At 44.6% G+C, this 23,928-nt stretch overlaps 1 protein-coding gene across 1 annotated transcript in view; it reads left to right on the forward strand.

Annotated features, from left to right (window-relative positions):
• The first annotated feature begins 5,649 nt into the window (after positions 1-5,649).
• The window catches only part of prtga (protogenin homolog a (Gallus gallus)), a 40,446-nt gene continuing 22,167 nt past the window's right edge, over positions 5,650-23,928 (forward strand). The window contains exons 1-3 of the mRNA XM_038969141.1: positions 5,650-5,735; positions 6,089-6,099; positions 6,545-6,847. Coding sequence (XP_038825069.1) covers positions 5,650-5,735; positions 6,089-6,099; positions 6,545-6,847 — 400 coding nt within the window. The remainder of the gene's footprint in view (positions 5,736-6,088; positions 6,100-6,544; positions 6,848-23,928) is intronic.

The following is a 23,928-nucleotide window of genomic DNA, read 5'->3' on the forward strand; positions in this document are numbered from 1 at the left end:
GTACATTTTACTTGCCATGGAAGAAAAAAGCACATTCTTTCCTTTCACTGGTAATTAAGACTTAAATTACAATGCCTTCATTTGTGATGTATCATAGAATTTGATCATCCAAATCATTTGACATGTTCTTATCCTTTAGTTGAATGGATATATTGTTAACATCCGATTCTCTATAATTCATTATTTTAAGATATACTTAATTTATATATTATGTCAACTGTCATTCTGACAACTGTAAGTGGATTTTCTATCAATGATTTAATGAAATAAAACTTCTGTATCTTGTTGAAAACATGTTTTGATTGCATGCCAAAGTAAATGGCAGCATATTTAGAAAAACGAATAAATAAAAAATGCCACCTACTGTTCTCCTTTCATATTATACTGAACAAAAATATAAACACAACATGTAAAATGTTGGTCCCACGATTCATGAGCTGAAATAAAAGATCCCAGAAATGTGCCATACACACAAAAAGCTTATTTCTCTCACATTTTGGGCACAAATTTGTTTACATCCCTGTTAATGAGCATTTCTCCTTTGCCAAGGTAATCCAGCCACCTGACAGGTGTGGCATATCAAGAAGCTGATTAAACAGCTTGGTAATTACACAGGTGCACCTTGTGCTGGGGACAATTAAAGGCCACTCTAAAATTTGCAGTTTTGTCACAACACAATGCCACAGATGTCTCAAGTTTTGAGGGAGAGTGTAATTGGCACACTGACTGTAGGAATGTCCACCAGAGTCGTTGCCAGAGAATGTAATGATAATTTCTCTACCAAAAGCCCCCTCCGTCATTTTGGAGAATTTGGCAGTAGGTCCAACCGGCCTCACACCGCAAACCGCGTATAACCCATGCCAGCCCAGGACTTCCGGCTTCTTCACCTGCGGGATCATCTGCGACTAGTCACCCGGACAGTTGATGGAACTGAGGAGTATGTATGTCTGTAATAAAGCTTTTTGTGGGGAAAAACGAGTTCTGATTGGGTGGGCCTGGCTCTCCAGTGGGTGGGCCTATGCCCACCCATGGCTGCGCCCCTGCCCAGTCGTGAAATCCATTGATTAGGGCCTAATGAATGTATTTCAATTGACAGATTTCCTTAAATGAGCTGTATCTCAGTAAAATTGTTGCATGGTGCGTTTATATTTTTGATCAATATAGTTGTTCGATATCTACAAGCGAGAGAATTACATTTATTCTGCACTTTTTGATGACAGAATTTGGCTGTTTTAAGACTAGTTAATTTCTCAAGACATGCAGCTCTTTACTATTCACTATGTGTCATGGGCTCTTTAAGTCAACTGTGCAATAAGCACTTTTTTTTTTATATATATATACCTTTAAAAATAGATTTTTCCCGTCGTCACCCGGGATACAGAGGTTTTGCTTGACCACAATGAACACTGGCTACATATTGGCTGTGTTCGAGCGCATCAAATCAGTGATGTAGTGTTAGTCAATTTGGACTGATTCTAACCCTAACTTCATGCACACATCCCAGTTCAACCCTCAACCAAAACCCTAACTCTAACCCTAGCTTCATGTCCACCATCCAGATCAACCCTCAACCACAACCCTAACCGTAGCTTCATGTCCACCATCCAGATCAACCCTCAACCACAACCCTAACTCTAACCCTAGCTTCATGTCCACCATCCAGATCAACCCTCAACCACAACTCTAACCGTAGCTTCATGTCCACCATCCAGATCAACCCTCAACCAAAACCCTAACTCTAACCCTAGCTTCATGTCCACATCCCCAAATAAGTGAATGGAAGGCTTCCACTCTAAAGCATGCAGGGCCCATTCATATGATTCAGCTTACCCACAACTGTCCTATTTTCCCCAAACCCCCAAAGTGCTGGCTAAAGACCAACCCCCCCAGGCCGAAGGGTCAGGTGGTAGGTCACACACAATTCAGGCCAACCTTTTGGATGCTGCTGGGGTCAGTGAGGATGGGTGTGTATATGAGCAGGATGACACTGGGCTTGTCCAATAGCAGAAGGCCATGGAGGTGCCGGATACTTCTCAGCCCCCTTTTAACCTATTGATCTGGCCCCAGAGCTCGACCTCCATCCATGTGCAGCCCTATCTTCACTCCACCCCCTAACAGTGTCGTGTTGGCAGGTGCTCAAAACCAATTTATAATCGAACATCCTCGAGACCCCCCCCACCCCTCGTGAGGGGTCACCATAAATGAGGCTACATATTCACTTTCACATGTTATGTAAGAGCAAAAGCCATAAGGTTAGCCTGGGTCACAAACAAACATCTTTCTAATACAATGATTTGTTAGGACAGTACTGTAGTATATCGCTACGCAGCCTACTGGATGTTTAGTTATCGTGATGGATCACATGGTTGTAGTAATATTACATAAGAGGATCATAGTGTGCCCAAATTGATTGTTCAGACCAACAAACAATATTAGGCTAAGTGATTTTAGAGTTATTACAGTCATAAGGCACTATACATTGTAAATCATGTTAGTTCAAAATTAGCAGATCTTAAATTAGATTTTTTTTTCAAATGAAGAATCATAAGTCCTTGCACTTGCATTTTAACTTGAAATATTTCACGAGTTCAGTTATATTTCCTAAAATAGTTTTGTTTCACCACTTTTACGCCTTAGCTTTCATCCATTTTCTCTTTGTTTAAGTGCACACCTTGATCCTTGACTGTGAGAATCAGCTTTTGGTTTGGTTATATTTTGGGCTGGGGACACTCAAGGACACAACAGCTGGGCCTCGGCCCTGCTGCTGAATGAGAGTCCGGAGCGGGGAGGAAGGTCAAACTCACTCCATAATAAAACATGGACACTGGATCAATATCAGCATTTTCTGCATTTACGCAGCAGTTGTCCTGCTCCTACCAATGCGTTCTGGTAATTGCTGAGCCCAGTTCTCAGTGGTGGAGAGAGTGCCTCATTTCCATAAACTGTTTTTTCTCTTCCAGCGTGACCATTTGCAGTGCAGTTGCCCTGTTTGACATGGAGTGACTTTTACCGGCCTGTGTTGAAACAAACACAAATGTATCTATCTTTAACCATATGCCTTAATAAAGGTTTATGTGACTGAAACATTTTCATTTGTCAATTATGTTTAATTATGTAAGTATACACAATGAGTTCTTTTACCAGTTCTCTATGTCCATGTCGTCACTTTCAAAGTGGGAACATTGGTCAAGATGTTATATAGACCAAATTCCTCAACACCTTCTTTCCGTTGGTCAAGTGTCCCTGAGTTGTCTTAAAACGCATCATACTGGTGTTGGAATACAGCCGTGTCCTTGAGAGCCATTAAAAATAAATGCATGGTGTAAATAGTATATGGCATTGGCAACTGATAGTGTGTAAGGCCAATATGCCAAGAGCTTTTAAAAGTTTTAAGATGTCCATAAATGTCTGAGCATTATGCAATGGAGGTTGCTATTTTAATGACACTTCAGAGTTATGCTGTGGGGTATCTCACTAAGAAAGTTACTGAATTATTGAGACTAACTGGGAAGTGTTATGATGCTCTGTCAACCTAAAGACTTATGATAGGTAATTATCACCACCCTCTATCTTTTCCTCTTGTTCTCTAACTGTGGCTATTAGCAGTCTTAACAGCAACTCATTTGTGTTAGAATACAGACTCGTCATTGAGGGGCATTAAAAATAAATGCATGCTTGGAAGACAACATGATAACCAGTGGTGGAAAAAGTACCCAATTGTCATACTTGAGTAAAAGTAAAGATACCTTAATAGAAAATGACTCAAGTAAAAGTGAATGTCATCCGGTAAAATACTACTTGAGTAAAAGTCAAAGTATTTGTTTTTAGATATACATAAGTATGAAAGTAAATGTAATTGCTAAAATATACTTACTATCAAAAGTAAAAGTACCAATAATTTCAAATTCTTTGTATTAAGCAAACCAGATGGCCCAATTTTATTTTTTATTTTTTCTTTACTGATAGCCAGGGGGACACTCCAACACTCAGACATAATTTACAAACAAAGCATTTGTGTTTAGTGAGTCCACCAGATGAGGCAGTAGGATGACCAGGTATGTTCCCTTGATAAGTGTGTGAATTGGACCATTTTCCTGTCCTGCTAAGCATTCAAAATGTAACAAGTACTTTTTGGGTGTCAGCAAAAATGTATGAAGTAAAAAGTACATCATTTTCTTTTGGAATGTAGTGAAGTAAAAGTAGTCCAAATATAAATAGTGAAGTAAAGTACGGATATCCCAAAAAACTACCTAAGTAGTACTTTAAAGTACTGATGATAACTCACCTTGTCAGGTGTATGCTTTGTTGGACCAATATCCTGTTGGCTATACAGTATCTGAAATTAAATGCAATACCTTGGTTAGAGTGGGAATTTGATCCACAGTCCAGCTAGCTGGTAGAGGATGGTTCTGAGTAAATCTGAATGGACTTTTGAATAGACAATTGTTGGAACAGCCTTGGGATAACCTAATATGAATAAACACACGCACACACACATAAACATTAGGCACAGAATATAACACATTGCCCTGGTTCTTTTTACAGACAGCATGATAAATTATTTATTGCATATCCAAACTATCCACATGAACTACAACTCCAAAGCCATTTCCACACAAACACACTTTTCCTGAGGAACTGATGCTTGCCAAAATTTAAATTCTCAGTAAGCAGTAGACCATAGTCACACCTTGCACATTAACAACTGTGAGTTTCGTGGTGGGTTTACTCTAGTCATGATCATTCAGCACTGCACTCAGGGCATGATAGCTGTGCATAATGCTCTCCAGATCTATGAGGGCATGTGGATCACATTCTCTCAATGATACTCAATCATGTTCCATGGTTGAAACTCTATAGCCTTGTTTATTTAGGTATGTCTATGTCCAGGTGAATTATCATTCTAATTCCCAGGCCTCTTAGTTATCATTGAATTATCATTGATCCTGATGAGTCATCAAAGTAAAGGTCTGCTCCATGTTTTCAAAAGGCATAAGGGAAATTAATAAAACCATATGCATTAACTTTCGTGTATTAACTTTACACTAATACCAGTAACACCTGACCAAAGTATACCTGCTGTGGCACTCATACAAAAATAGAAGTGATTAAGATGTTGGCCTGTGTATTGATTTGCCGACTGATGGTGGCGGAGGAACTCTCCCCATACGTTTACCCCATGAATTACTCAACCGTAGAACGCAGCACTGGGTGGGGTGATGTCCATCTGCCCCCGAGAAAAAAGTAATCCCTGCTGCGATCAGGAGCGCAGTCACTTTCCTCTTGGATTAGCACGTAGTTCGACTGGAGGTAGTGGCTGAGAGAGTTAGTATGCGAGAACAATTTGAATAAATGGAGTCTTTTAAAAGGAAATTATATCAGCGCTTGCTGTTTTTTGCGTTTTTTCTTCCAATCTCAGGTAAGAAAGTTCATATTTTGTTTGAGTTTATTTAAAATTGAAATTATAGCGACTGGTTTAGTGGTGAGAAAATGCCGAACTGGACATTGGAAGTGTGTCCATACTCATAACGTTACTACTATTCTAATAGGGGTTGCTATTTACACTGATAAAGAAGAAGTTCGTTGAAGTGTTCTGTACTAACGAATATTCAACATTGAAGAGTTTAGCCTTAGTTGCGATTTCTATAGATGAATGGACGCACTGCCACTGCACGGAGTTTAGGGGGCAATGAAATGGCCACGCTGACCACTGACTGCTTCGACTATTGCCCGATGTAGGCTACACATTTAGATAAACACAGAACCTATAAACGTTTATGCTTGGTTTTTGCTTGTATCTCGAGTTACATGATAACACAGACGTTCTGCATGAAATTGTGTACGTGCAGCACAACACAGCAATCCGATAGATACACGTGGATTGTACAACATCGTCAGCCCTGGTTTGAGATATTGATAAACGCAAAAAACATATAGGTTTGCCATGTTATGTTCATTCAGTACATACAAATTAATTATTATATCAATAGAAAAACTGGCTACCGATTTTATTTTTCATAAATAATCCACTTTGATGCAGACAATTAACATAGGCAATTAACAATTAATATAATGTTGTGTAAATTAGGACGTGTGAACGTGTGAAGCAATCACATTTGATTTGGAAAATTTATAAAGGCTTTTGCTTCCTGTCTGGATTGTTACTTGTTTACAGCTGGCGGTCTTATCATTGAAAGGGAAGCTACTTATGAATTTCATGCTGGGGAGTGCAATAAAACATTTGTGACTGAATGGAGCCATGGAATCAGTGACTTCACAGCTTTATGAGACACGAGTAATAGGATTCAATTGGAGCAGAAAGAAATGAAATAGGAGTGACCTGCTGTTGGATGGGCTCCAAGCCCCTGCCTGTAGGCACTATGGTGTTAACATGCTTTCAAGTGTAGATCCTACCAATGCAATATGCCTGTGGACAAAGTAGAATAGTTGTAGGTCCTGGCCTAGTATTGTCGCTAATTTCATCAAATTACGTCTTCTCCCACTCCAGCCAGGCACTGACTCTGTTCTCTTCTCTTCCCCACAGGTGTTTTGTGTTTTAGTGAGTTATTTTTTATCAAAGAGCCCCACGATGTTACTGTCATGCGGAAGGATGCCGTTATATTGGACTGTCAGGCGCACGGAGAGTCGCCTATTGCCATCAGGTGGCTTAAAAATGGAGTAAAAGTTGCAGAGAATGACCGCGTCTACATTCTCTCCAACGGCTCACTTTCTATTTCGGAGGTGGAGAGCAGGAGAGGAGACAAATCAGATGAAGGGTTTTACCAGTGCCTCGCTCAGAACAAGTATGGAGCCATCCTGAGCCAGAAAGTCTGTCTTACAATTGCGAGTAAGTATCATACTGGAGATGTGTATAAGCATCACATGGAATAATGGAGAGGTTATGCAGGGCCTCCAACCTTTGGGCCACAGAACATGTACATAATTGGTCATGTTTGTACCTGGTCATGAGAACTTCATAAACACAGTAGAAAAATAGACAACAGTTTACATTGGATGTACATTGTACACTTACGTACTTACGATAAGTAACATAAACCGTCCACATTCTCTTTCGAATCGCTTAGTTACTGTGTAGTTACTTATAATTACAATTTCATGTAACTGCATGGGATCTGTGTGACTTATTTTAATGTGTTTAATGCTTTGAAAGGTTAACCAAGCCTTAGTCTGAGGATGTTATGTCACAACATGTCATAATAACATTTACTTGATGAACAATGGAACTCCTGGGTCACAATTGTGTTTTCATCTTAAAAGCATGGTAATTATATCCACTTTAGAGGTGAGCTTAGTACAAGCCCCACACTATCAGCACAAGTTCTTAACTTCTTAGCAGGTATACAACTGAACAAAAGGTTTCATGTACACTCTTAGAAAAAAAGGGTTCCAAAAGGGTTCTTCTGCTGTGCCCATAGGAGAACCAATTTGGGTTCCATGTAGAACCCTCTGTGGAAAGTGTTTTATATATGGAATCCAAAAGGATCTACCTGGAAACAAAAAAGTTTATTCAAAGGGTTCTCCTATGGGGACAGCTGAACAACCCTTTTAGGTTCTAGATAGCACCTTATTTTCTAAGAGTGAAGAGCAACAATCACTATGTTGAAATTATGATTAAACAGAGTCAGAGATCTTGCTTGTAGTTATCTGCTAAAATGTTTAAATCTGACATAGTCATTGGGGAGTAGATGGAGACTACACTCTTAACAGGCATAAAATAGGCTTTTCCCATTTCCAGGAAAAAGGGGTCTTTCTCTCATCACCAGCAGGGCGCTATAATTTTCTATGTAGTCTGGTGCGTCTAATCTCTCTTCTTTCTTCGCCAGTGTAATGCCCAAGGTTGCGTTTTGGGCATTCCGGTTATCTAATCCACCTAATAGCTGAGGAAGGGAAGGCATTGGAGGCTTCAGTGGTGGCAATGGGGGAAGGGGGGTACAGCCTTCAAAGTTCGAGGCCTGAAGCCGAAAAGATACTCTGAGTGGAGGATAATATGTCCATTGGTGTGCAAATGAGGGAGCTGCAGGTTTGAAAGGTTAGGAGCTGTCCAGGATGCCGGTTACACCAGTGTTAAAGAGCAGATGACCCCTATTCACTGGACTGGGCTTTCATGTCGTTGCTCCATGATCACTGGGAATTGTTCTTTTGGAATGCTTTTTTTCTCCCAGTAGCATGTATATGAGCCTGCTGCCTATTCTTTTAAAGGGCTAGTGGAGCAGCTTTATCCAGAGCTGCTCTTTAGGGACCCTGTTCCCTGGTGTCACCACCCCGAGGCCATGTTTTTTGCTGTGCTTCTTTTGCACAAAAGAATTTCCTTTTTTCCCCCTCCCTTGCATTCGCTTTCACAGGGAAACCTGAGCTTTTATGTGGCACTTAAGACATGCACTCGTCCAAGAATATTGTGATGGTTACTAATTCTAACTGTACATGGAAAAGTTCAGTCCTGATCCATGTAAAATTGGGCAGGATTGTTGTGAAATTATTTAGTTGTTAAAATGTTAAAATGATTTACCGCTGTGAGGTCATGGTTCCTGAAGAGCCCACTGGTTGGAATACTGTTCTTTAGGAGCACATCTCCTGTCTGATATGATCCTGACAATCCACTGACAAGTAGATGTTGAGAGACAGGAATGTGTCAGTCCTGGTTCAGTTCCCTAAGCTGAATTCTACTGAAGACCTCTAAAACAAACAGACACCATTGATAAAATGTTTGCTTTCCAGATAGGCCTAGATTTATATGTAAAAGAGAAAAAGTTACTATTTTGGGGCCTTTACAAGCACTTTTTAAATTACTCTCAGGGTAATCTCTTGTGGACAGATCTACGTAAACATAACCGGTACCATAGCATCCGTTGGGAGGAAGCTTCTCGTTCTGGTTCCGCTCCTCGTTCTAGCATCTCTTGATCCCTTCAGTTAACATGTATAGACCCAAAACTTAATTGAGCACCTGACCAATTACGCAATACTTTTGTTCTGGGTTAATCGAGATTACTATCAGGACAATTGAGTGCAATACAACCTCAATCTTTTTTGTTTTGGAAGATGCCACACAGACTTGTAGATGCTATACCAATAAAATACAGAGTTAATGAGCCTTGATTTGCATGAGGTACATGAAAACAGTGACTGCCTTAAAGCCACTAAAACTACTCTGACCCTCTTACATGCTATATAGCAAGTTTCAGTCCGGTATTACTGTGGCCTGAGTCCTTGTTGTGATTTTTACAGGACGCTGTGTGTTTGTAGTTTTATTAATTGAGAGGGTTTGCTCTTTTATATTATGAACTTAAGAGGTGGTAAAGGCTGCCAGGGGAGTTTATAGGCTTGTTTTAAAGGGACACTTAGACCTGCTTGACGGTCTATCTGGAAGCTCATAAAATTTGCACGTACCTGAGAAATGCTCAGTGGTAGAAAACAAAGGTGGCAGTGGGGGTTGTCGAGAATCACACACACACACACACATACAGTACACACACACATACAGCACACACACACATACAGTACACACACACATACAGTACACACACACATACAGTACACACACACATACAGTACACACACACACAATTTTGAATTTGCCGTTCCCTCATACCACAGCCTTTCCTTGAGTGTCTAAATGGCCAAGCTTTATTGCATGGCCAGCCAGTGAGGCAGAGGCTAGTGGTCTCCTCACTATGGTTTTCAGCTCTGCTACTCTGAAGAATTAATGAAAAGCTTTTCACTCTGGCCTTCTTTGTCCACCTTGCCCCCTGACTAAAATTAGTTATTTGGGGGGCATTTGTTTGTCCAGAGATCAATGGTTAGGGTAGCTGGGCCTATTCACTTCCGGAAGGGTAATTATGAGAATGGCACTGCAGAGTTTTATTAAACTTTTTACATTTTGATTTTGTTTTTGGAAATCTAAAATCAAATGTGATTATCCTAACTTCAATGATGCTTTTTCAATCAATTCTTTTTAAGTTGATAAAGTGACTTTTGGTAAATTGTATGACTTTCCGACATGGCCTATTTGTTTTTTATCTTTAGGTCTTAAGATGCTTTTTATTGATGTTACTGTGCCCTAGGTGGCGTTTATGACGCCCCTGTTTGCATTGAAAAAACACTCCTCATTGAATGCTGTGAAAAGATTTCAGAGTGAGCGTTACTGTGGCTCTGAGCTTTTCATGTGTTGCATCCTTCACCGGGAAGATTGATAGTACAACATGTGGGGACCTTTTGTATCTTCTGCCCAGAGGCTCTTCTCACCTCTGGCCTTAATAGATATCCCTCATTATCAGTCATGCTGACAAGTCCTTTCTGACTCTGGCCTTTAGAAAGACTGTGGCATTATTTAACAAAAAATAACACAAAATTCGGTTCATTGTTTTATGTTATAAATGTGGGAAGACCATCCCTAACACCATCTTAGGCTAGTTCTGGTTTCAGATCTGGTTTCTACTCTTTCAAAATCCCTTTGTCCTCGGAGCAGATGCGCCCACTTTGAAGCCGGGACTTCCTTTTTTACCTGGTATTTTTCTGAACAAGTAAATGTTACAGTGTTGAGTCAGAGATAATGATTTAAGTCAACCATTACAGGCAGGAAATGGAGGGTTTGAGAAACGTTAAATGTCAGTTGCCCTGAGGGAAACGATGAGAGGGGATTGTGTCTTGATGAACGGCCATGTGACTTGGTAGCTAACCACGTGAGTGCTGTCAATAGGCCTCCTCAGATTGATGGGGTTCTCCGTAGAGACAGTCTCATGTGTATGATCCCACCAGGCATCCTAAACCATGTTTCCAGAGGTTCACAGGGCATTACGCAATACACAGACATTGTAAAACCATATCCATGTCCTTGCCCATATCCAGCCTTCGATTTGTTTTTGCTGGTGACCAGCTTTACCTGTATTTTTGCTGGTGACCAGCCTTCTGTGTTTTGGACACTGGTAACCTGCATAAGTTGGTCACCAGCATCAAGTCACATTATGCTGGCTTGCAAAGTGATGTTTCATTCCTAATGGAATCCAGCCAGAGTGGGGATAGCCAACAATTGGAACGTTTCTTCACCCACAACATGCATTCAGAATAACTGCCAAGGTTAGAAATAAGAAGAAATGAGACTACCCAAATAATAAACTGGGACAACCATTTCAGTAATAAGTGCAATAAATCCAACTAACTGATTGGATTAATTTTGAAAAATGTATGTTATTTATCTTTGTGTAGCATAAGATTAAATTAATCAATCAATGTACATGCAAAAAACACAACAAACAATTCTAAAAATCAACTGCAATAGAGCATGCTGGGAAATATGATAATGATGGGCGTGGTCAGACCAGCTAAAACCAGCTTGGTCACCAATATACTAGCAACACCAACATAAGCTGGTATGTGTCCAAAACACAGTGAAGGCTGGTCACCAGCAAAACCAGCTAGACCATGCTGGCCAACCAGCTAGAACATGCTGGTCAAACCAGCTTGACCAACATCTGACCAGCATGGACCAGCTTGAAATGTATGCTGGTCTATGCCGTTTTTTTCAGCAGGGATTTGGGACCATTTTTGACTACCCTGATAAATGCAAGCATGTAGTGCAAAGACACTTGGCCTCTGGAGTAAGCATACAGAATACAGGTTTTAAAAAACGGAGTACATGGTTGTAAGGATTCCTAATGCTGAACAGTTTACTAACTTCATATTGTGGTCCACAATAAAGCACCCAAATGACTATTCCACAGCAGACTTTGTGACTCCAACAAAATGGTTGTTTGACCCCACCAGCTCTCTCCGTGGGTGACCACAGCCCCAGTGTTTATTTTGGTTGCTAAGGAATGTATAAGACCTGCAAAGGCTTGGCAGCATTAGGACCACAATAAAGGAAAAGCAAACCTAAAGGCACAGTAATGGATTAAAGTGAATGTTTGAAATAATTATTTAAGAGAAATAAGTCTTTGAGCCTGGCTTTGTTTTTTGCTCATCAGCATCTGTGGGTGTAACGGCTGTCAATGTCGTTCTCCTCCTCGGACGAGGAGGAGCATGGATCGGACCAAGATGCGGAGGGATAAGTGTTCATTATTTAATGGCAAACCAACAAACACTACAAATTAACAAAACAACAAACGTGACTAACCTGACAGTCCTGTGTGGCCCAAACGCTGACACAGGAACAAACACCCACAAAACACAAGTGAAACCCAGGCTGCCTTAGTATGATTCTCAATCAGGGACAACGATAGACACCTGTCTCTGATTGAGAATCATACCAGGCCGAACACAAAATCCCAACATAGAAATAGAAAACATAGACTGCCCACCCAAAACTCACGCCCTGACCAATAAACACATACAAAACAAGAGAAAACAGGTCAGGAACGTGACATAACCCCCCCCCTTAAGGTGCGAACTCCGGGCGCACCAGCACAAAGTCTAGGGGAGGGTCTGGGTGGGCATCTGACCACGGTGGTGGCTCAGGCTCTGGGCGAGGTCCCCACCATAGTCACTCCCCGCTTCCGTATCCCCCTCCCAATGACCACCCTCCAACTAAACCCACCTAAATGAAGGGGCAGCATCGGGATAAGGGGCAGCACCGGGATAAGGGGCAGCAGCTCCTGGCTGAGGGACTCTGGCAGGTCCTGGCTGAGGGACTCTGGCAGGTCCTGGCTGAGGGGCTGGCTCTGGCGGATCCTGGCTGGCGGCTGGCTCTGGCGGATCCTGGCTGGCGGCTGGCTCTGGCGGATCCTGGCTGGCGGCTGGCTCTGGCGGATCCTGGCTGGCGGCTGGCTCTGGCGGATCCTGGCTGGCGGCTGGCTCTGGCGGATCCTGGCTGGCGGCTGGCTCTGGCGGATCCTGGCTGGCGGCTGGCTCTGGCGGATCCTGGCTGGCGGCTGGCTCTGGCGGATCCTGGCTGGCGGCTGGCTCTGGCGGATCCTGGCTGGCGGCTGGCTCTGGCGGATCCTGGCTGGCGGCTGGCTCTGGCGGATCCTGGCTGGCGGCTGGCTCTGGCGGATCCTGGCTGGCGGCTGGCTCTGGCGGATCCTGGCTGGCGGCTGGCTCTGGCGGATCCTGGCTGGCGGCTGGCTCTGGCGGATCCTGGCTGGCGGCTGGCTCTGGCGGATCCTGGCTGGCGGCTGGCTCTGGCGGATCCTGGCTGGCGGCTGGCTCTGGCGGATCCTGGCTGGCGGCTGGCTCTGGCGGATCCTGGCTGGCGGCTGGCTCTGGCGGATCCTGGCTGGCGGCTGGCTCTGGCGGATCCTGGCTGGCGGCTGGCTCTGGCGGATCCTGGCTGGCGGCTGGCTCTGGCGGATCCTGGCTGGCGGCTGGCTCTGGCGGATCCTGGCTGGCGGCTGGCTCTGGCGGATCCTGGCTGGCGGCTGGCTCTGGCGGATCCTGGCTGGCGGCTGGCTCTGGCGGATCCTGGCTGGCGGCTGGCTCTGGCGGATCCTGGCTGGCGGCTGGCTCTGGCGGATCCTGGCTGGCGGCTGGCTCTGGCGGATCCTGGCTGGCGGCTGGCTCTGGCGGATCCTGGCTGGCGGCTGGCTCTGGCGGATCCTGGCTGGCGGCTGGCTCTGGCGGATCCTGGCTGGCGGCTGGCTCTGGCGGATCCTGGCTGGCGGCTGGCTCTGGCGGATCCTGGCTGGCGGCTGGCTCTGGCGGATCCTGGCTGGCGGCTGGCTCTGGCGGATCCTGGCTGGCGGCTGGCTCTGGCGGATCCTGGCTGGCGGCTGGCTCTGGCGGATCCTGGCTGGCGGCTGGCTCTGGCGGATCCTGGCTGGCGGCTGGCTCCGGCAGCTCCTGACTGGCTGGCTGGTCCTGGCTGGACGGCTCTGGCTGGTCCTGGCTGGACGGCTCTGGCTGGTCCTGGCTGGACGGCTCTGGCTGGTCCTGGCTGGACGGCTCTGGCTGGTCCTGGCTGGACGGCTCTGGCTGGTCCTGGCTGGACGGCTCTGGCTGGTCCTGGCTGGACGGCTCTGAAGGCTCGGGACAGACGGGCAGCGCTGGGCAGGCAGACAGTTCAGACCACGCTGGGCAGGCAGGCAGTTCAGACAGCGCTGGGAAGGCAGACAGTTCGGGCAGCGCTGAGCAGGCAAGCAGCGCAGGCGGCGTTGGGCAGACGGCCGACTCTGACCTGCTGAGGCGCACAGTAGGCCTGGTGCGTGGTATAGGCACTGGCTGCGCTGGAGAGGAGGAAAGCTCTGACAGCGCTGGACAGGTGGGAGCAGCTGGAGAGAGAACCCGGAGAGACAGCCTGGTGCGGGGGGCTGCCACCGGTGGACTGGTACTTGGAGGTGGCACCGGGTATACCGGACCGTGAAGGAGGACACGTGCTCTTGAGCACCGAGCCTGCCCAACCCTACCAGGTTGAATGGTGCCCGTAGCCCTGCCAGTGCGGCGAGGTGGAATAGCCCGCACTGGGCTATGCTGGCGAACCGGGGACACCATCTGTAAGGCTGGTGCCATGTATGCCGGCCCGAGGAGACGCACTGGTGGCCAGATGCGTTGGGCCGGCTTCATGACATCCGGCTCGATGCCCAACCTAGCCCTCCCAGTGCGGCAAGGTGGAATAGCCCGCACTGGGCTAAGCACGCGTACTGGGGACACCGTGCGCTTTACCGCATAACACGGTGTCTGACCAGTACGACGCCCTCTCACTCCACGGTAAGCACGGGGAGTTGGCTCAGGTATCCTACCCGGCTTTGCCACACTCCTCGTGTGCCCCCCCCCCAAGAAATTTTTGGGTCTGACTCTCGGGCTCCCAACCTCGTCGCCGCGCTGCCTCCTCATACCAGCGCCTCTCTGCCTTCGCTGCCTCCAGCTCCGCCTTGGGACGGCGATATTCCCCTGGCTGAGCCCAGGGTCCTTTTCCGTCCAGGATCTCCTCCCATGTCCATTCCTCTTCTCTCCATTGCTTTTGTTCTTGCCGTCCTTCTCCAATCCGCTTGGTCCTGGTTTGGTGGGTGTTTCTGTAACGGCTGTCAATGTCGTTCTCCTCCTCAGACGAGGAGGAGCATGGATCGGACCAAGATGCGGATTGGTAAGTATTCATGATTTAATGGCAAACCAACAAACACTACAAATTAACAAAAACAACAAACGTGACTAACCTGAAACAGTCCTGTGTGGCCCAAACGCTGACACAGGAACAAACACCCACAAAACACAAGTGAAACCCAGGCTGCCTTAGTATGATTCTCAATCAGGGACAACGAATGACACCTGTCTCTGATTGAGAATCATACCAGGCCGAACACAAAATCCCAACATAGAAATAGAAAACATAGACTGCCCACCCAAAACTCACGCCCTGACCAATAAACACATACAAAACAAGAGAAAACAGGTCAGGAACGTGACAGTGGGACAGGAATGGTTTCCATGGTTTCCTTGGACTGAAGTTCCAGAGGTCCACGGTTTCTTTAGATTGCCCAATAGATGTTAGGTACTGAGAGTACTCACGATTTAAATCCTCCCTGCAATAATGCTAGACATTCCTTCTCATTTATCAATTACTTCAACAGTCCCCTATCAGTGTCGACCCAAACTACAGGTATGTCTACCCAGAAAATGTGTTATGCTTTCAAGATCTACTCCATTGGCATCATCTCCTATTGGATTTTGAGCACAAAGCCTTATTTTGTGGTGACTTGTTTTCATTTTGAGAAACAAAGCATGACACTATAATTGATTCAGAGGGGTTGGGTTAAATGCGGAAGACACATTTCTGTTGAATGCATTCAGTTGTACAACTGACTAGGTATCCCCCTTTCCCCTTAATTAAGTAGAAGACTGTACTGATTTGAAATTGACTGTTTAAAACCAGCACTCCGATGAAGAGATTAGACACAATGAAAACACTGTCTCTGGTGGGTGAAGGGCTGATGTTGAATGATTGGAGAACTTTGACACCAGATAAGAGATGGGAGGAGGGGGCAAGTGTCCCTGTCCTAACCCCACTCCCCTACTAACCAGGGGACTGAGAGGTCACAGTGCTCATGGGATATCTGCTTTGTTTGGCCTGGGCCAATGACCATTGGGCTGTTCTGCAGGCTCTATGGAGCTACCTCCAGTAGCCTGCTTCCTGGTCCAGCCCAGCTCGCCCGGCCAATGATTGATTTGTGGAGCTTTTCAGCATTGCATTCTTCCCCTCAGTTGCCAGGCTGAGCATTCTTTTTCAGGAACCCTTATTATTTATTAAAGGGGGAAAAGACAAACCTGGTGTGGGATCATTGCACATTATGAAGGAACTCATCACTCAAGAGTTTCTTGGGTTCTGTTCCATTGGAGGCATTTAATTTGAAACTCATTAAATAGCCTCCTTTAAAGCAACACAAGGAAACAAAGCAAAGGATCGATTTGTCAACAAGCTCCTTTTGTTTCCACTCAGAGTTAAGGTTAGGAGGGAGAGAGAGTAGCCTGAGCTATTCTTGTTACATAGTGTGGAATACCTAGAACTCATTCTGATGTGTGACGCATTCCAATGTACAGAAAAGACCCAAGCACTAAGTGACTCAGTCCCTCTTGACAGAAAGAGAGAGACCTGGGTGTTCCTCTTATCTTTATTTTCTGGGATTCTCAGTTCTCTGCCACCTTTTGACCTTTCATAAAATGTGGGCAGCAAACCAAGGCAGTGTCCATTTACATGAAACCTCAACAGTTTGATATTTACTGCTTGCTTCCTAAACTGTTTCCTCTCAATCTAAGCATTAGGCCATTCATGTGTCATTTGCATATGAAGTCAGGAAAGGTCACCCTCCCATGCTGAACCCTTCACTGCCCAGCTCTGTCCACAGCCCACAACACAGATCTGCTGTCCCTCATTTGAATGAATTGCACAAATCAATATCACCATGTCAAACATTTGTCAGATCATAGTAATTATCACGGAATAGAATGTTTCTAGAAATTGGTTGAAATGAAAACCAAATTCTTAACAGCTTTAGTTGTGTTATGGCTCTTGATGAGCACTCTGACAGGTCTGATGACGTTGAATGCTAAAGTGGTTAAATGTTCTATTGGGTTGAGTATAGAACTGTTCAGAACTGTCAATATTTGGACCTTGAGGTCGAGGCCAAGGATTTTTGTTGAAGTCATAAATAGCTGTTCGCTTCTTCCTCTCTCTTGTAATGCTGTCCAAAGAAATCATCCTTCAGTCCTACTGTTTAACACTTACAGTAATGCTATTTGTTCTGTCACTTATGACTCATAAGGGTGGGAGGAATCAATACTCCTTTATACTTTCACTGATTATGAGTAGGGCCCAGAGGGTTTCCTGACCACATGACCTGACCAGGACCAACTCCAGTCCCTACCTAGTCATGCGTAGTGAAGCTGCAAGCCTGGCCCAGGTCATCTGCAGGATTAGTACCAGTGTTTCCATTCAATTGCTCTGCAGATCGCTTTAGACAAAGCTGCCAGAGCAGATCCCCCGACCAGCCACTCTGGATCTGGCCTCAGTGCTCATCCACCTTGTTCCAATCAGGAGCGAGGAGAAGCCACACACGTAGCCAGGGCCTTGAAGTAGATAGAAAGCTCCAGTTCTGTCCCCTGCTTGACCACTTACTGTGTTTGTCTACTGCTAGGAACCGAGAGGCCTGGAGGAAATTAGTGCTGCAGAGCTCAGAGCAGAGCTCAGCAGCAGCCATTGACCTGTCGACAGACGCCCTGCCTAAACTCTGAGCTCCTCTGCCCCTCCAAAAAAAAAAAAAAAAACGTAGGAATGTTTCTGAATTACAGCTCAGAGAACAACAAAGTAAACCCCTGACCACAGAGGGATGTATCTGAACGCACACGTATACTGACTCTGCGCACTATAAACATTTGCTTTATGGTTTGCTTTACTGTGAAGATATTCTTTGCTTTTTATTATTAGTGGATTATTCATGCTCTTTGGGCATGCTCAGTGGCTGTGTTGAACATGTCCATAACAAAACCTCTCAATACAGCACGTATAGAACACATTCTTCGCACCTCATTACGAGTATTGTTTTAACCTACATAGTAGTGAGATAGAATTTGTGCCTGCAGTGTGATCCTTCAAGCTATAGTAATTAGGAGAGCATATAACTGCTCTGAATATTGGATTCCCATTTGTTAAAGAGCATGTCCTCGGGTAGGGTGAGATGGATAGATTTGGGTTGATTGAGCACCCCTGTACTGTGGAGAGACCAGGGGGAAGGGGGACAGAGCTGGCCCCTGAAGTTTCTAAGGGAACCTTTGTCCGGGCTTGACCTGTCCACTGACCTGCTGTTTACTGAGCTTCTGGCTTCAGCAGGCCTCTCGAAAACAAAGAGATTGGCCAGCTGGGAGGCAGGGCACGGAATAATTCTATAGTTTAGTTCGGACATTGGTGAAGATGTTTTCAGTGGTCACTCACTGATTTTTTTGTTGCTGTCAAACTTGTTTCTGTTTCTTAGGATAAGGGTGCAAAGTCTGCATGCCGCAAAACCTTAGAGGAGGTTTAAATGGTCATTACTAATAATGGAACACCCATCATTATGTTTTGTGTTAGAGATTTGATTAATTGTGAATCCCCACTTTGTTCATGATCAATAGTAACAGATTTTTTTTGCTACTCGGCACCAGAATCCACCAACATCGCCCATCTGCACAGTGACTAAATGAAGAAAAGCATTATGCAAAGCGTTGTTCTACTGTGCCAGTATGGGATGGCAGTGGACAGGGTTTAAGAGAAAGAGCATGTTAGCGGGGGCATTTCATATCTGTAGGAAGGCAGAGTACCCTCCCAGTTTTAGGAGGCTCTGAGTGATTGATTGGCAGTTTGCAGAGAGCCAGCAGGGGAGCGTTAGCATTGCAGCAGTGCTGGGGTGGCCTTGCAGGGCTCTGCCTTGATGGGCGGTGTGCTAGACAAGATTTGTGGAGGTTGGAGGTCAGAGGTGGGGTCACTGCAAGGGGCAGATGGCCAGATCCTCTTTTTTGTGCCGCTTGGCGCGGGCATTCACCCCATCATTAGAAACATCTGGGCAAAACATCCAGGTAAACAATAAATTATTTAACATTTAAGCTAGGTGGGTTTGGTAGTTATATATTCTCCAGGTGGTTGAATGAAATCAAATTAAGTAACAGAAACACATTGTGGAGAATAGTCAAGTCACCTTTTCATTTATGGAGGCCTTGCTCAATAACTGGACACCCAAGGCTCCAGGGGAGAGGTGCATATGATGAGCATTTGTGTGTTTAATGTGTTTCAAAAGTAATCTGGAAGGTGACTGGAAGAAGTAAATGGTAAATGGGCACACAGAGATAATTGAAGGTATAATCTAGTCATTGTAGTGTGAGCCTCATCTGCTTTAATATTTCATTTAGGAGCATTAGGTGCTGCCTCTGGCGACCATCATCACTTTAAGGAGATGGTCAATCGCATATTTTGAGCAACCATGGCAGTGACCACAGCTCGACAAGCCCTAGCAGAATAGATTTTAGACTGAGACTTAGTACGCAATCAATAATCAATACGGATCTCTCTGTTTGTCAATCGAGCATTTTTTGACTGTTCACAGAGACAGAGTATCTGGGAAGCTCAAGCCCCCAGGCCCCGGGCTACTGGGATGGATGCCTCAATGTTGCATTGCTGCTGTTGGGCAACACTTAGGAATGAGTTTGATGTTGATTAGAGATCCACATTCTGTTCCTCCGTGGGAGCGTGTTGCTGAGGGATGGGCCCCTGTATTCGGTCAATGATGCTCCCAATCCAATGCCTGCCTGCACTTCGACCCACAGCAAATATTCTTCTGCAGAAGGCTGCACTGGGCCTGATGCACAAGAGGCCTTATAGCTCAGAACTAATTCAATTAAAAATGCCCAAAGCAAAGTGGCCAGGGGCTCAGTGAAAGGATCAGTCTCCGTGTCTTCAAAATAACTTTACACAAAGAAATGGGCCTCTACAGCAACTGGTGGGACACAACCCATTAGAGAAGTTGGCATTCCATTTGAAAGTCCACAATCTAATACTAGAAGTAAAGCGATCTGCAATTAAAAGTTCAAGGCAAAGTGGCGCAGCTCTGTAAAACTGGTCAGGGTAGACAATGTAGGTTATGGATCCTAAATGAATTGGGTTCATTCTGGCTTTGCTCATGAACGGTACATGCTCTGCTCGTGGCCAGTGGAAAAAACAAGGATGTCTTTACCTTGAAATGGCAGAGGGTCAGCTGCGTTTAGGAGGGACAGAATTCCCCTTGCCACCTTCCTGAAGACGACACAGAGTAGTTGTCAGAGTGCAGTGCGCTGATCAGGATTCACACAGCCCAGTCTGGCAGTTAGGGCTTTCCCACTGTTCAGCACCACGACACCTGGAAACCCAGGTTACGTCCAGCTATCCATGTTGGCCGTTATAGAGGCCAGGACACAACCCAGTGTGTTTATGATGGGGTGGAGTTTACCTTTAGGCAAGGTTTCTCGAGAGCAGTGCTTGAGATTTACGTTGCTTTTAAGTAGTACTCTGAGAAAGGTTTGTTAAGGATACAGCTAGAAGTGTACCACCTGTGCTGTGTGCTGATTGCCAGTGAAATTTGATGAGTGGTAATAGTTCAATTATTCAGACTTAAGGTGTAAGAATATGTTGATTGGGGTCCTCTCTGATGTCAGTGGCAACAGCTGTTCAATCAGAAATGATAAACCTTGCACCTAGTGAGGATTTGCGTCGCTTTAAATCTGAGCTCCTTGTAATCTTTGCACGGCTCCTCGTATGTTTTCTTCATCTGTTGCCCCCCCCTGTATTTTCTCCCCTGGCAAGCCTGCTGTGTTTGATGTGCGTTCAAGGCTTTTTGTGTGCAGAATGTAGAGAAGAGGGGTCATTTCTGTGATAAAGTTAGTGGGGGAGCCTCCGAAGGTAAACACTGGGGAGAGTATATCATTGTTTCCCTGGGCTAGCGAGATAACTGAGCCTAGGGAGGGGGGAGAGAGTTGGATAGAGAGAGAGCCCAGGAGAGGTACTCTGATGCCCCTCTCCCCTCAGACTGCCTCTTCATCTGTGAGTGCTGATAGCTCCTCGCCCCTGCAGCACAAACAGCATCGGATGTGTGCAGAGGTCAAAGAGCAGTGCAGTCTGTTTGTTAATCCATTACTTAAGTGGTGCGCATTGCATTCTGAACATGCAGCTGTTTTGAATCTGAAGACACATGTCACGTGTATCTTTGAATTATCTGATTCCTTTTTCTCTGAGTAGTAAATGGGTGAAGAGGATTTTGTTTTGTCGTACTTGTTTTGGGTATTTCTGATGTAGTCTTCTTTATATAGTCCTTCACTGATGTAGCCTAGTCCGTTGGTTGCACTGGGTCCCAGTTGTGCCAGGAGTGGTTTGATTTGTTTGTTTATTGTTTATGATAATTAAGTTGATGTTATCCAGCGCTGGGGCTTTTTGGTAAAGATTTTATTTATCTCAGTCCTTCCAAAAATGTGATTTAAATTGAGGTCTGTAACAAGAGCAGCAGTACCATCATTTATTTTAAAGTAACTGTCCAGTGTTTCCAGATTTCTATGAAATAAGACGTATTATTAATTACAATATGAGTGAAATAGTTTTCTTTCCAAAAATTGTAATTAAGTGTGTTACAATGCAGCTTTTCTGTGTTGGAATGGTGTGGGCATGGGCCACACTCTTTTCACGCCACTTCGATACAAAGTGATTTTTGTAGCAGGTTTGGAGAGCATTTTCACTAACCCTAACATTAACCCTTTTCCTAACCTTAACCTCAGTCTCCTAATTGGCTATGTTAATTCTCCTAATCTGCTGCGTAAATGCTCCTAACCTGCTATGAAAAAGTCACTTCGGTATTGAAGTGGCATGAAAAGAGTGTTTCCAGTGTGGGCGTACCCCAACAACAGAGTAGACTGCTGATTGGCCATCTCATCGTCCTCAGGAGGATGACATCATACTCCATGAGGAAATAGCAAGCATTTTTGAAACGGTCTGTTTGAGATACAAATTTGATGTGAGGTTTTTTAAGTGTTTTTTCTCCAATTTATGCTTTGGCCACAAATATGAGTATAGGATCGTGAGTCAACACCATTATTTGGGTATAAGTTAACATATTATTAACTTTTAAAAGTAATATTTTCACTGGACAGTAACTTTAACAAACTATTGACCTGAGGCTTCTTTAGTTGAGAAGGGGGATGGGAGTGGATAGCAGTGGATAACCTTAATGGCTTTTGGATTTTTCTATTTCTTAGTGACTGAAAGGGGAGGGAAGCATAATGTTCTAGATTATTTTGTGTTACTTTTTTGAAACGATGAACAATCTATTCTAGACATTGAACTACTTGCAACATCATTCTTAACGGTGGGTAAGGTTTAGGTTAACTCAGTAATGGGACACACATGAAGTTTGTCATGGAGTTTAGTTTCCATACAGTTCAGGTGGTGTCTGACAACCAATCAGTTTCAAGGAAACCCAATCCAAGCAGGATGTTGCCGGATCTCTCCACCAATCATCACCGTCCGGCTGCACTCAGCAGGACAACACTTTTAGATATATCTGTCATCAGGGGTCCTCTTTATCTCAGGGGGATTAAAGTATAAAATCAGTGGCAAATAATATGTTGGTAACACTTGACTTAAAGGAAACAGTTATAATGATGTATTAATTGCTATAAGCATATGAGATGTATTATATCTGTTGTCTCTCTAGGAATAGACCTAGAGGTAGGCCTAATTAGGAATTAGATGCTGTGAAGAGGTAGCACTTTTCCCAAAAGGACTGTGTGTCTGTGAGGGTTGGTTACATGTGATGTTGTCCTTTAATGCTACTGTTAGCAAAGAGCAGTCCCTTTAGGTTCCCACTGGCTGGTCATTCATTGGGCCTGTCAAAGACCTCACTTTCAGTATCATCTTTCACTGACTGATCTTCCCAAACTCTGCTGCTCCATGAGCGGGAAATGAATCAATGATCTCAAACAAAATGGATCAAGCTTCCCCTCCTCCTCCACATGGCCTCATCACCAGCTGTGGGCTTAATGACTCTGTGTTCAAATATAAAGATTTTTACAGCAAGCGTATGAGAAATTTTATTTCAGTTGAAGTATTATCAGTAGTCATTAGGTGGGCCACTAAATTTTGTGTGCATGGCACACATTTCACTGATTGACCTCTGCTCATGTGTGTGGATGTGCATAGTAGAGGAGCTAATTAATAAGATGGGCCTAGCAGAGATTTCCTCTGCTCTCTGATCTCCTCAGGGTTTAATGTGCTCCAGCCAGGATGAGCTGACAGGTACCTGTAACATGCTGGTTTGTTTAGGTTAGTTAGGGCCTCGGGAACCCCATCTGATATCCGATGTCTGGTGCTTGTATAACACCTAATTTGAGGGAGAACTGGAGCTTATGCATTTTCAAAGAGAAGGTGAGAGACAGGGCAATGTTTTGTAAGGAGAAAAAAAACAACAGCTGATTTCAATAGTGGACTAACCAACATATCAGGGCAAAGGGTCTTCCTGTGACTGTCTTGATTAGACGGCAATGCATCAACACATGAACTCTGTCTAGGCTGTAAGGAGAGGAGGTGAGGGAGAGAATTTGTCTTGGAGGGGTAAGGTTGGATGGATTGTGGGGCTCTTCAGATCTTGCTGTCAACAGCCTTTATGATTATTCTTGGCAAATGTTAAATCTCAGTGCTAATGTACGGCATTTAGGTTGATTTTAATAGGATATAGCTTTATTGTTGGGACATGGAAGCTCCTTGGCAAGTAGTTTCATGGACAATTATATGAATAAAGGGGATGGCAGTTGGGGTAGTGATCATTTCGGTATAATTGTGCAGATAGATTTTCCTATTTTCACTGAAAATTCTAAGAATGAGGTTCAGCTTCACAGCACTACAGTCTCACTATCAGGCAGATACTGAAGTGGGTTGGCCTTTGCTGGGTATGGGCTTTAGTGAGATGGTAACCTGAAAGTGAAATAATGTATATTTATAAGATA

Source organism: Salvelinus namaycush, chromosome 30 (genome assembly GCF_016432855.1).
Source record: "Salvelinus namaycush isolate Seneca chromosome 30, SaNama_1.0, whole genome shotgun sequence".
NCBI lineage: Eukaryota > Metazoa > Chordata > Actinopteri > Salmoniformes > Salmonidae > Salvelinus > Salvelinus namaycush.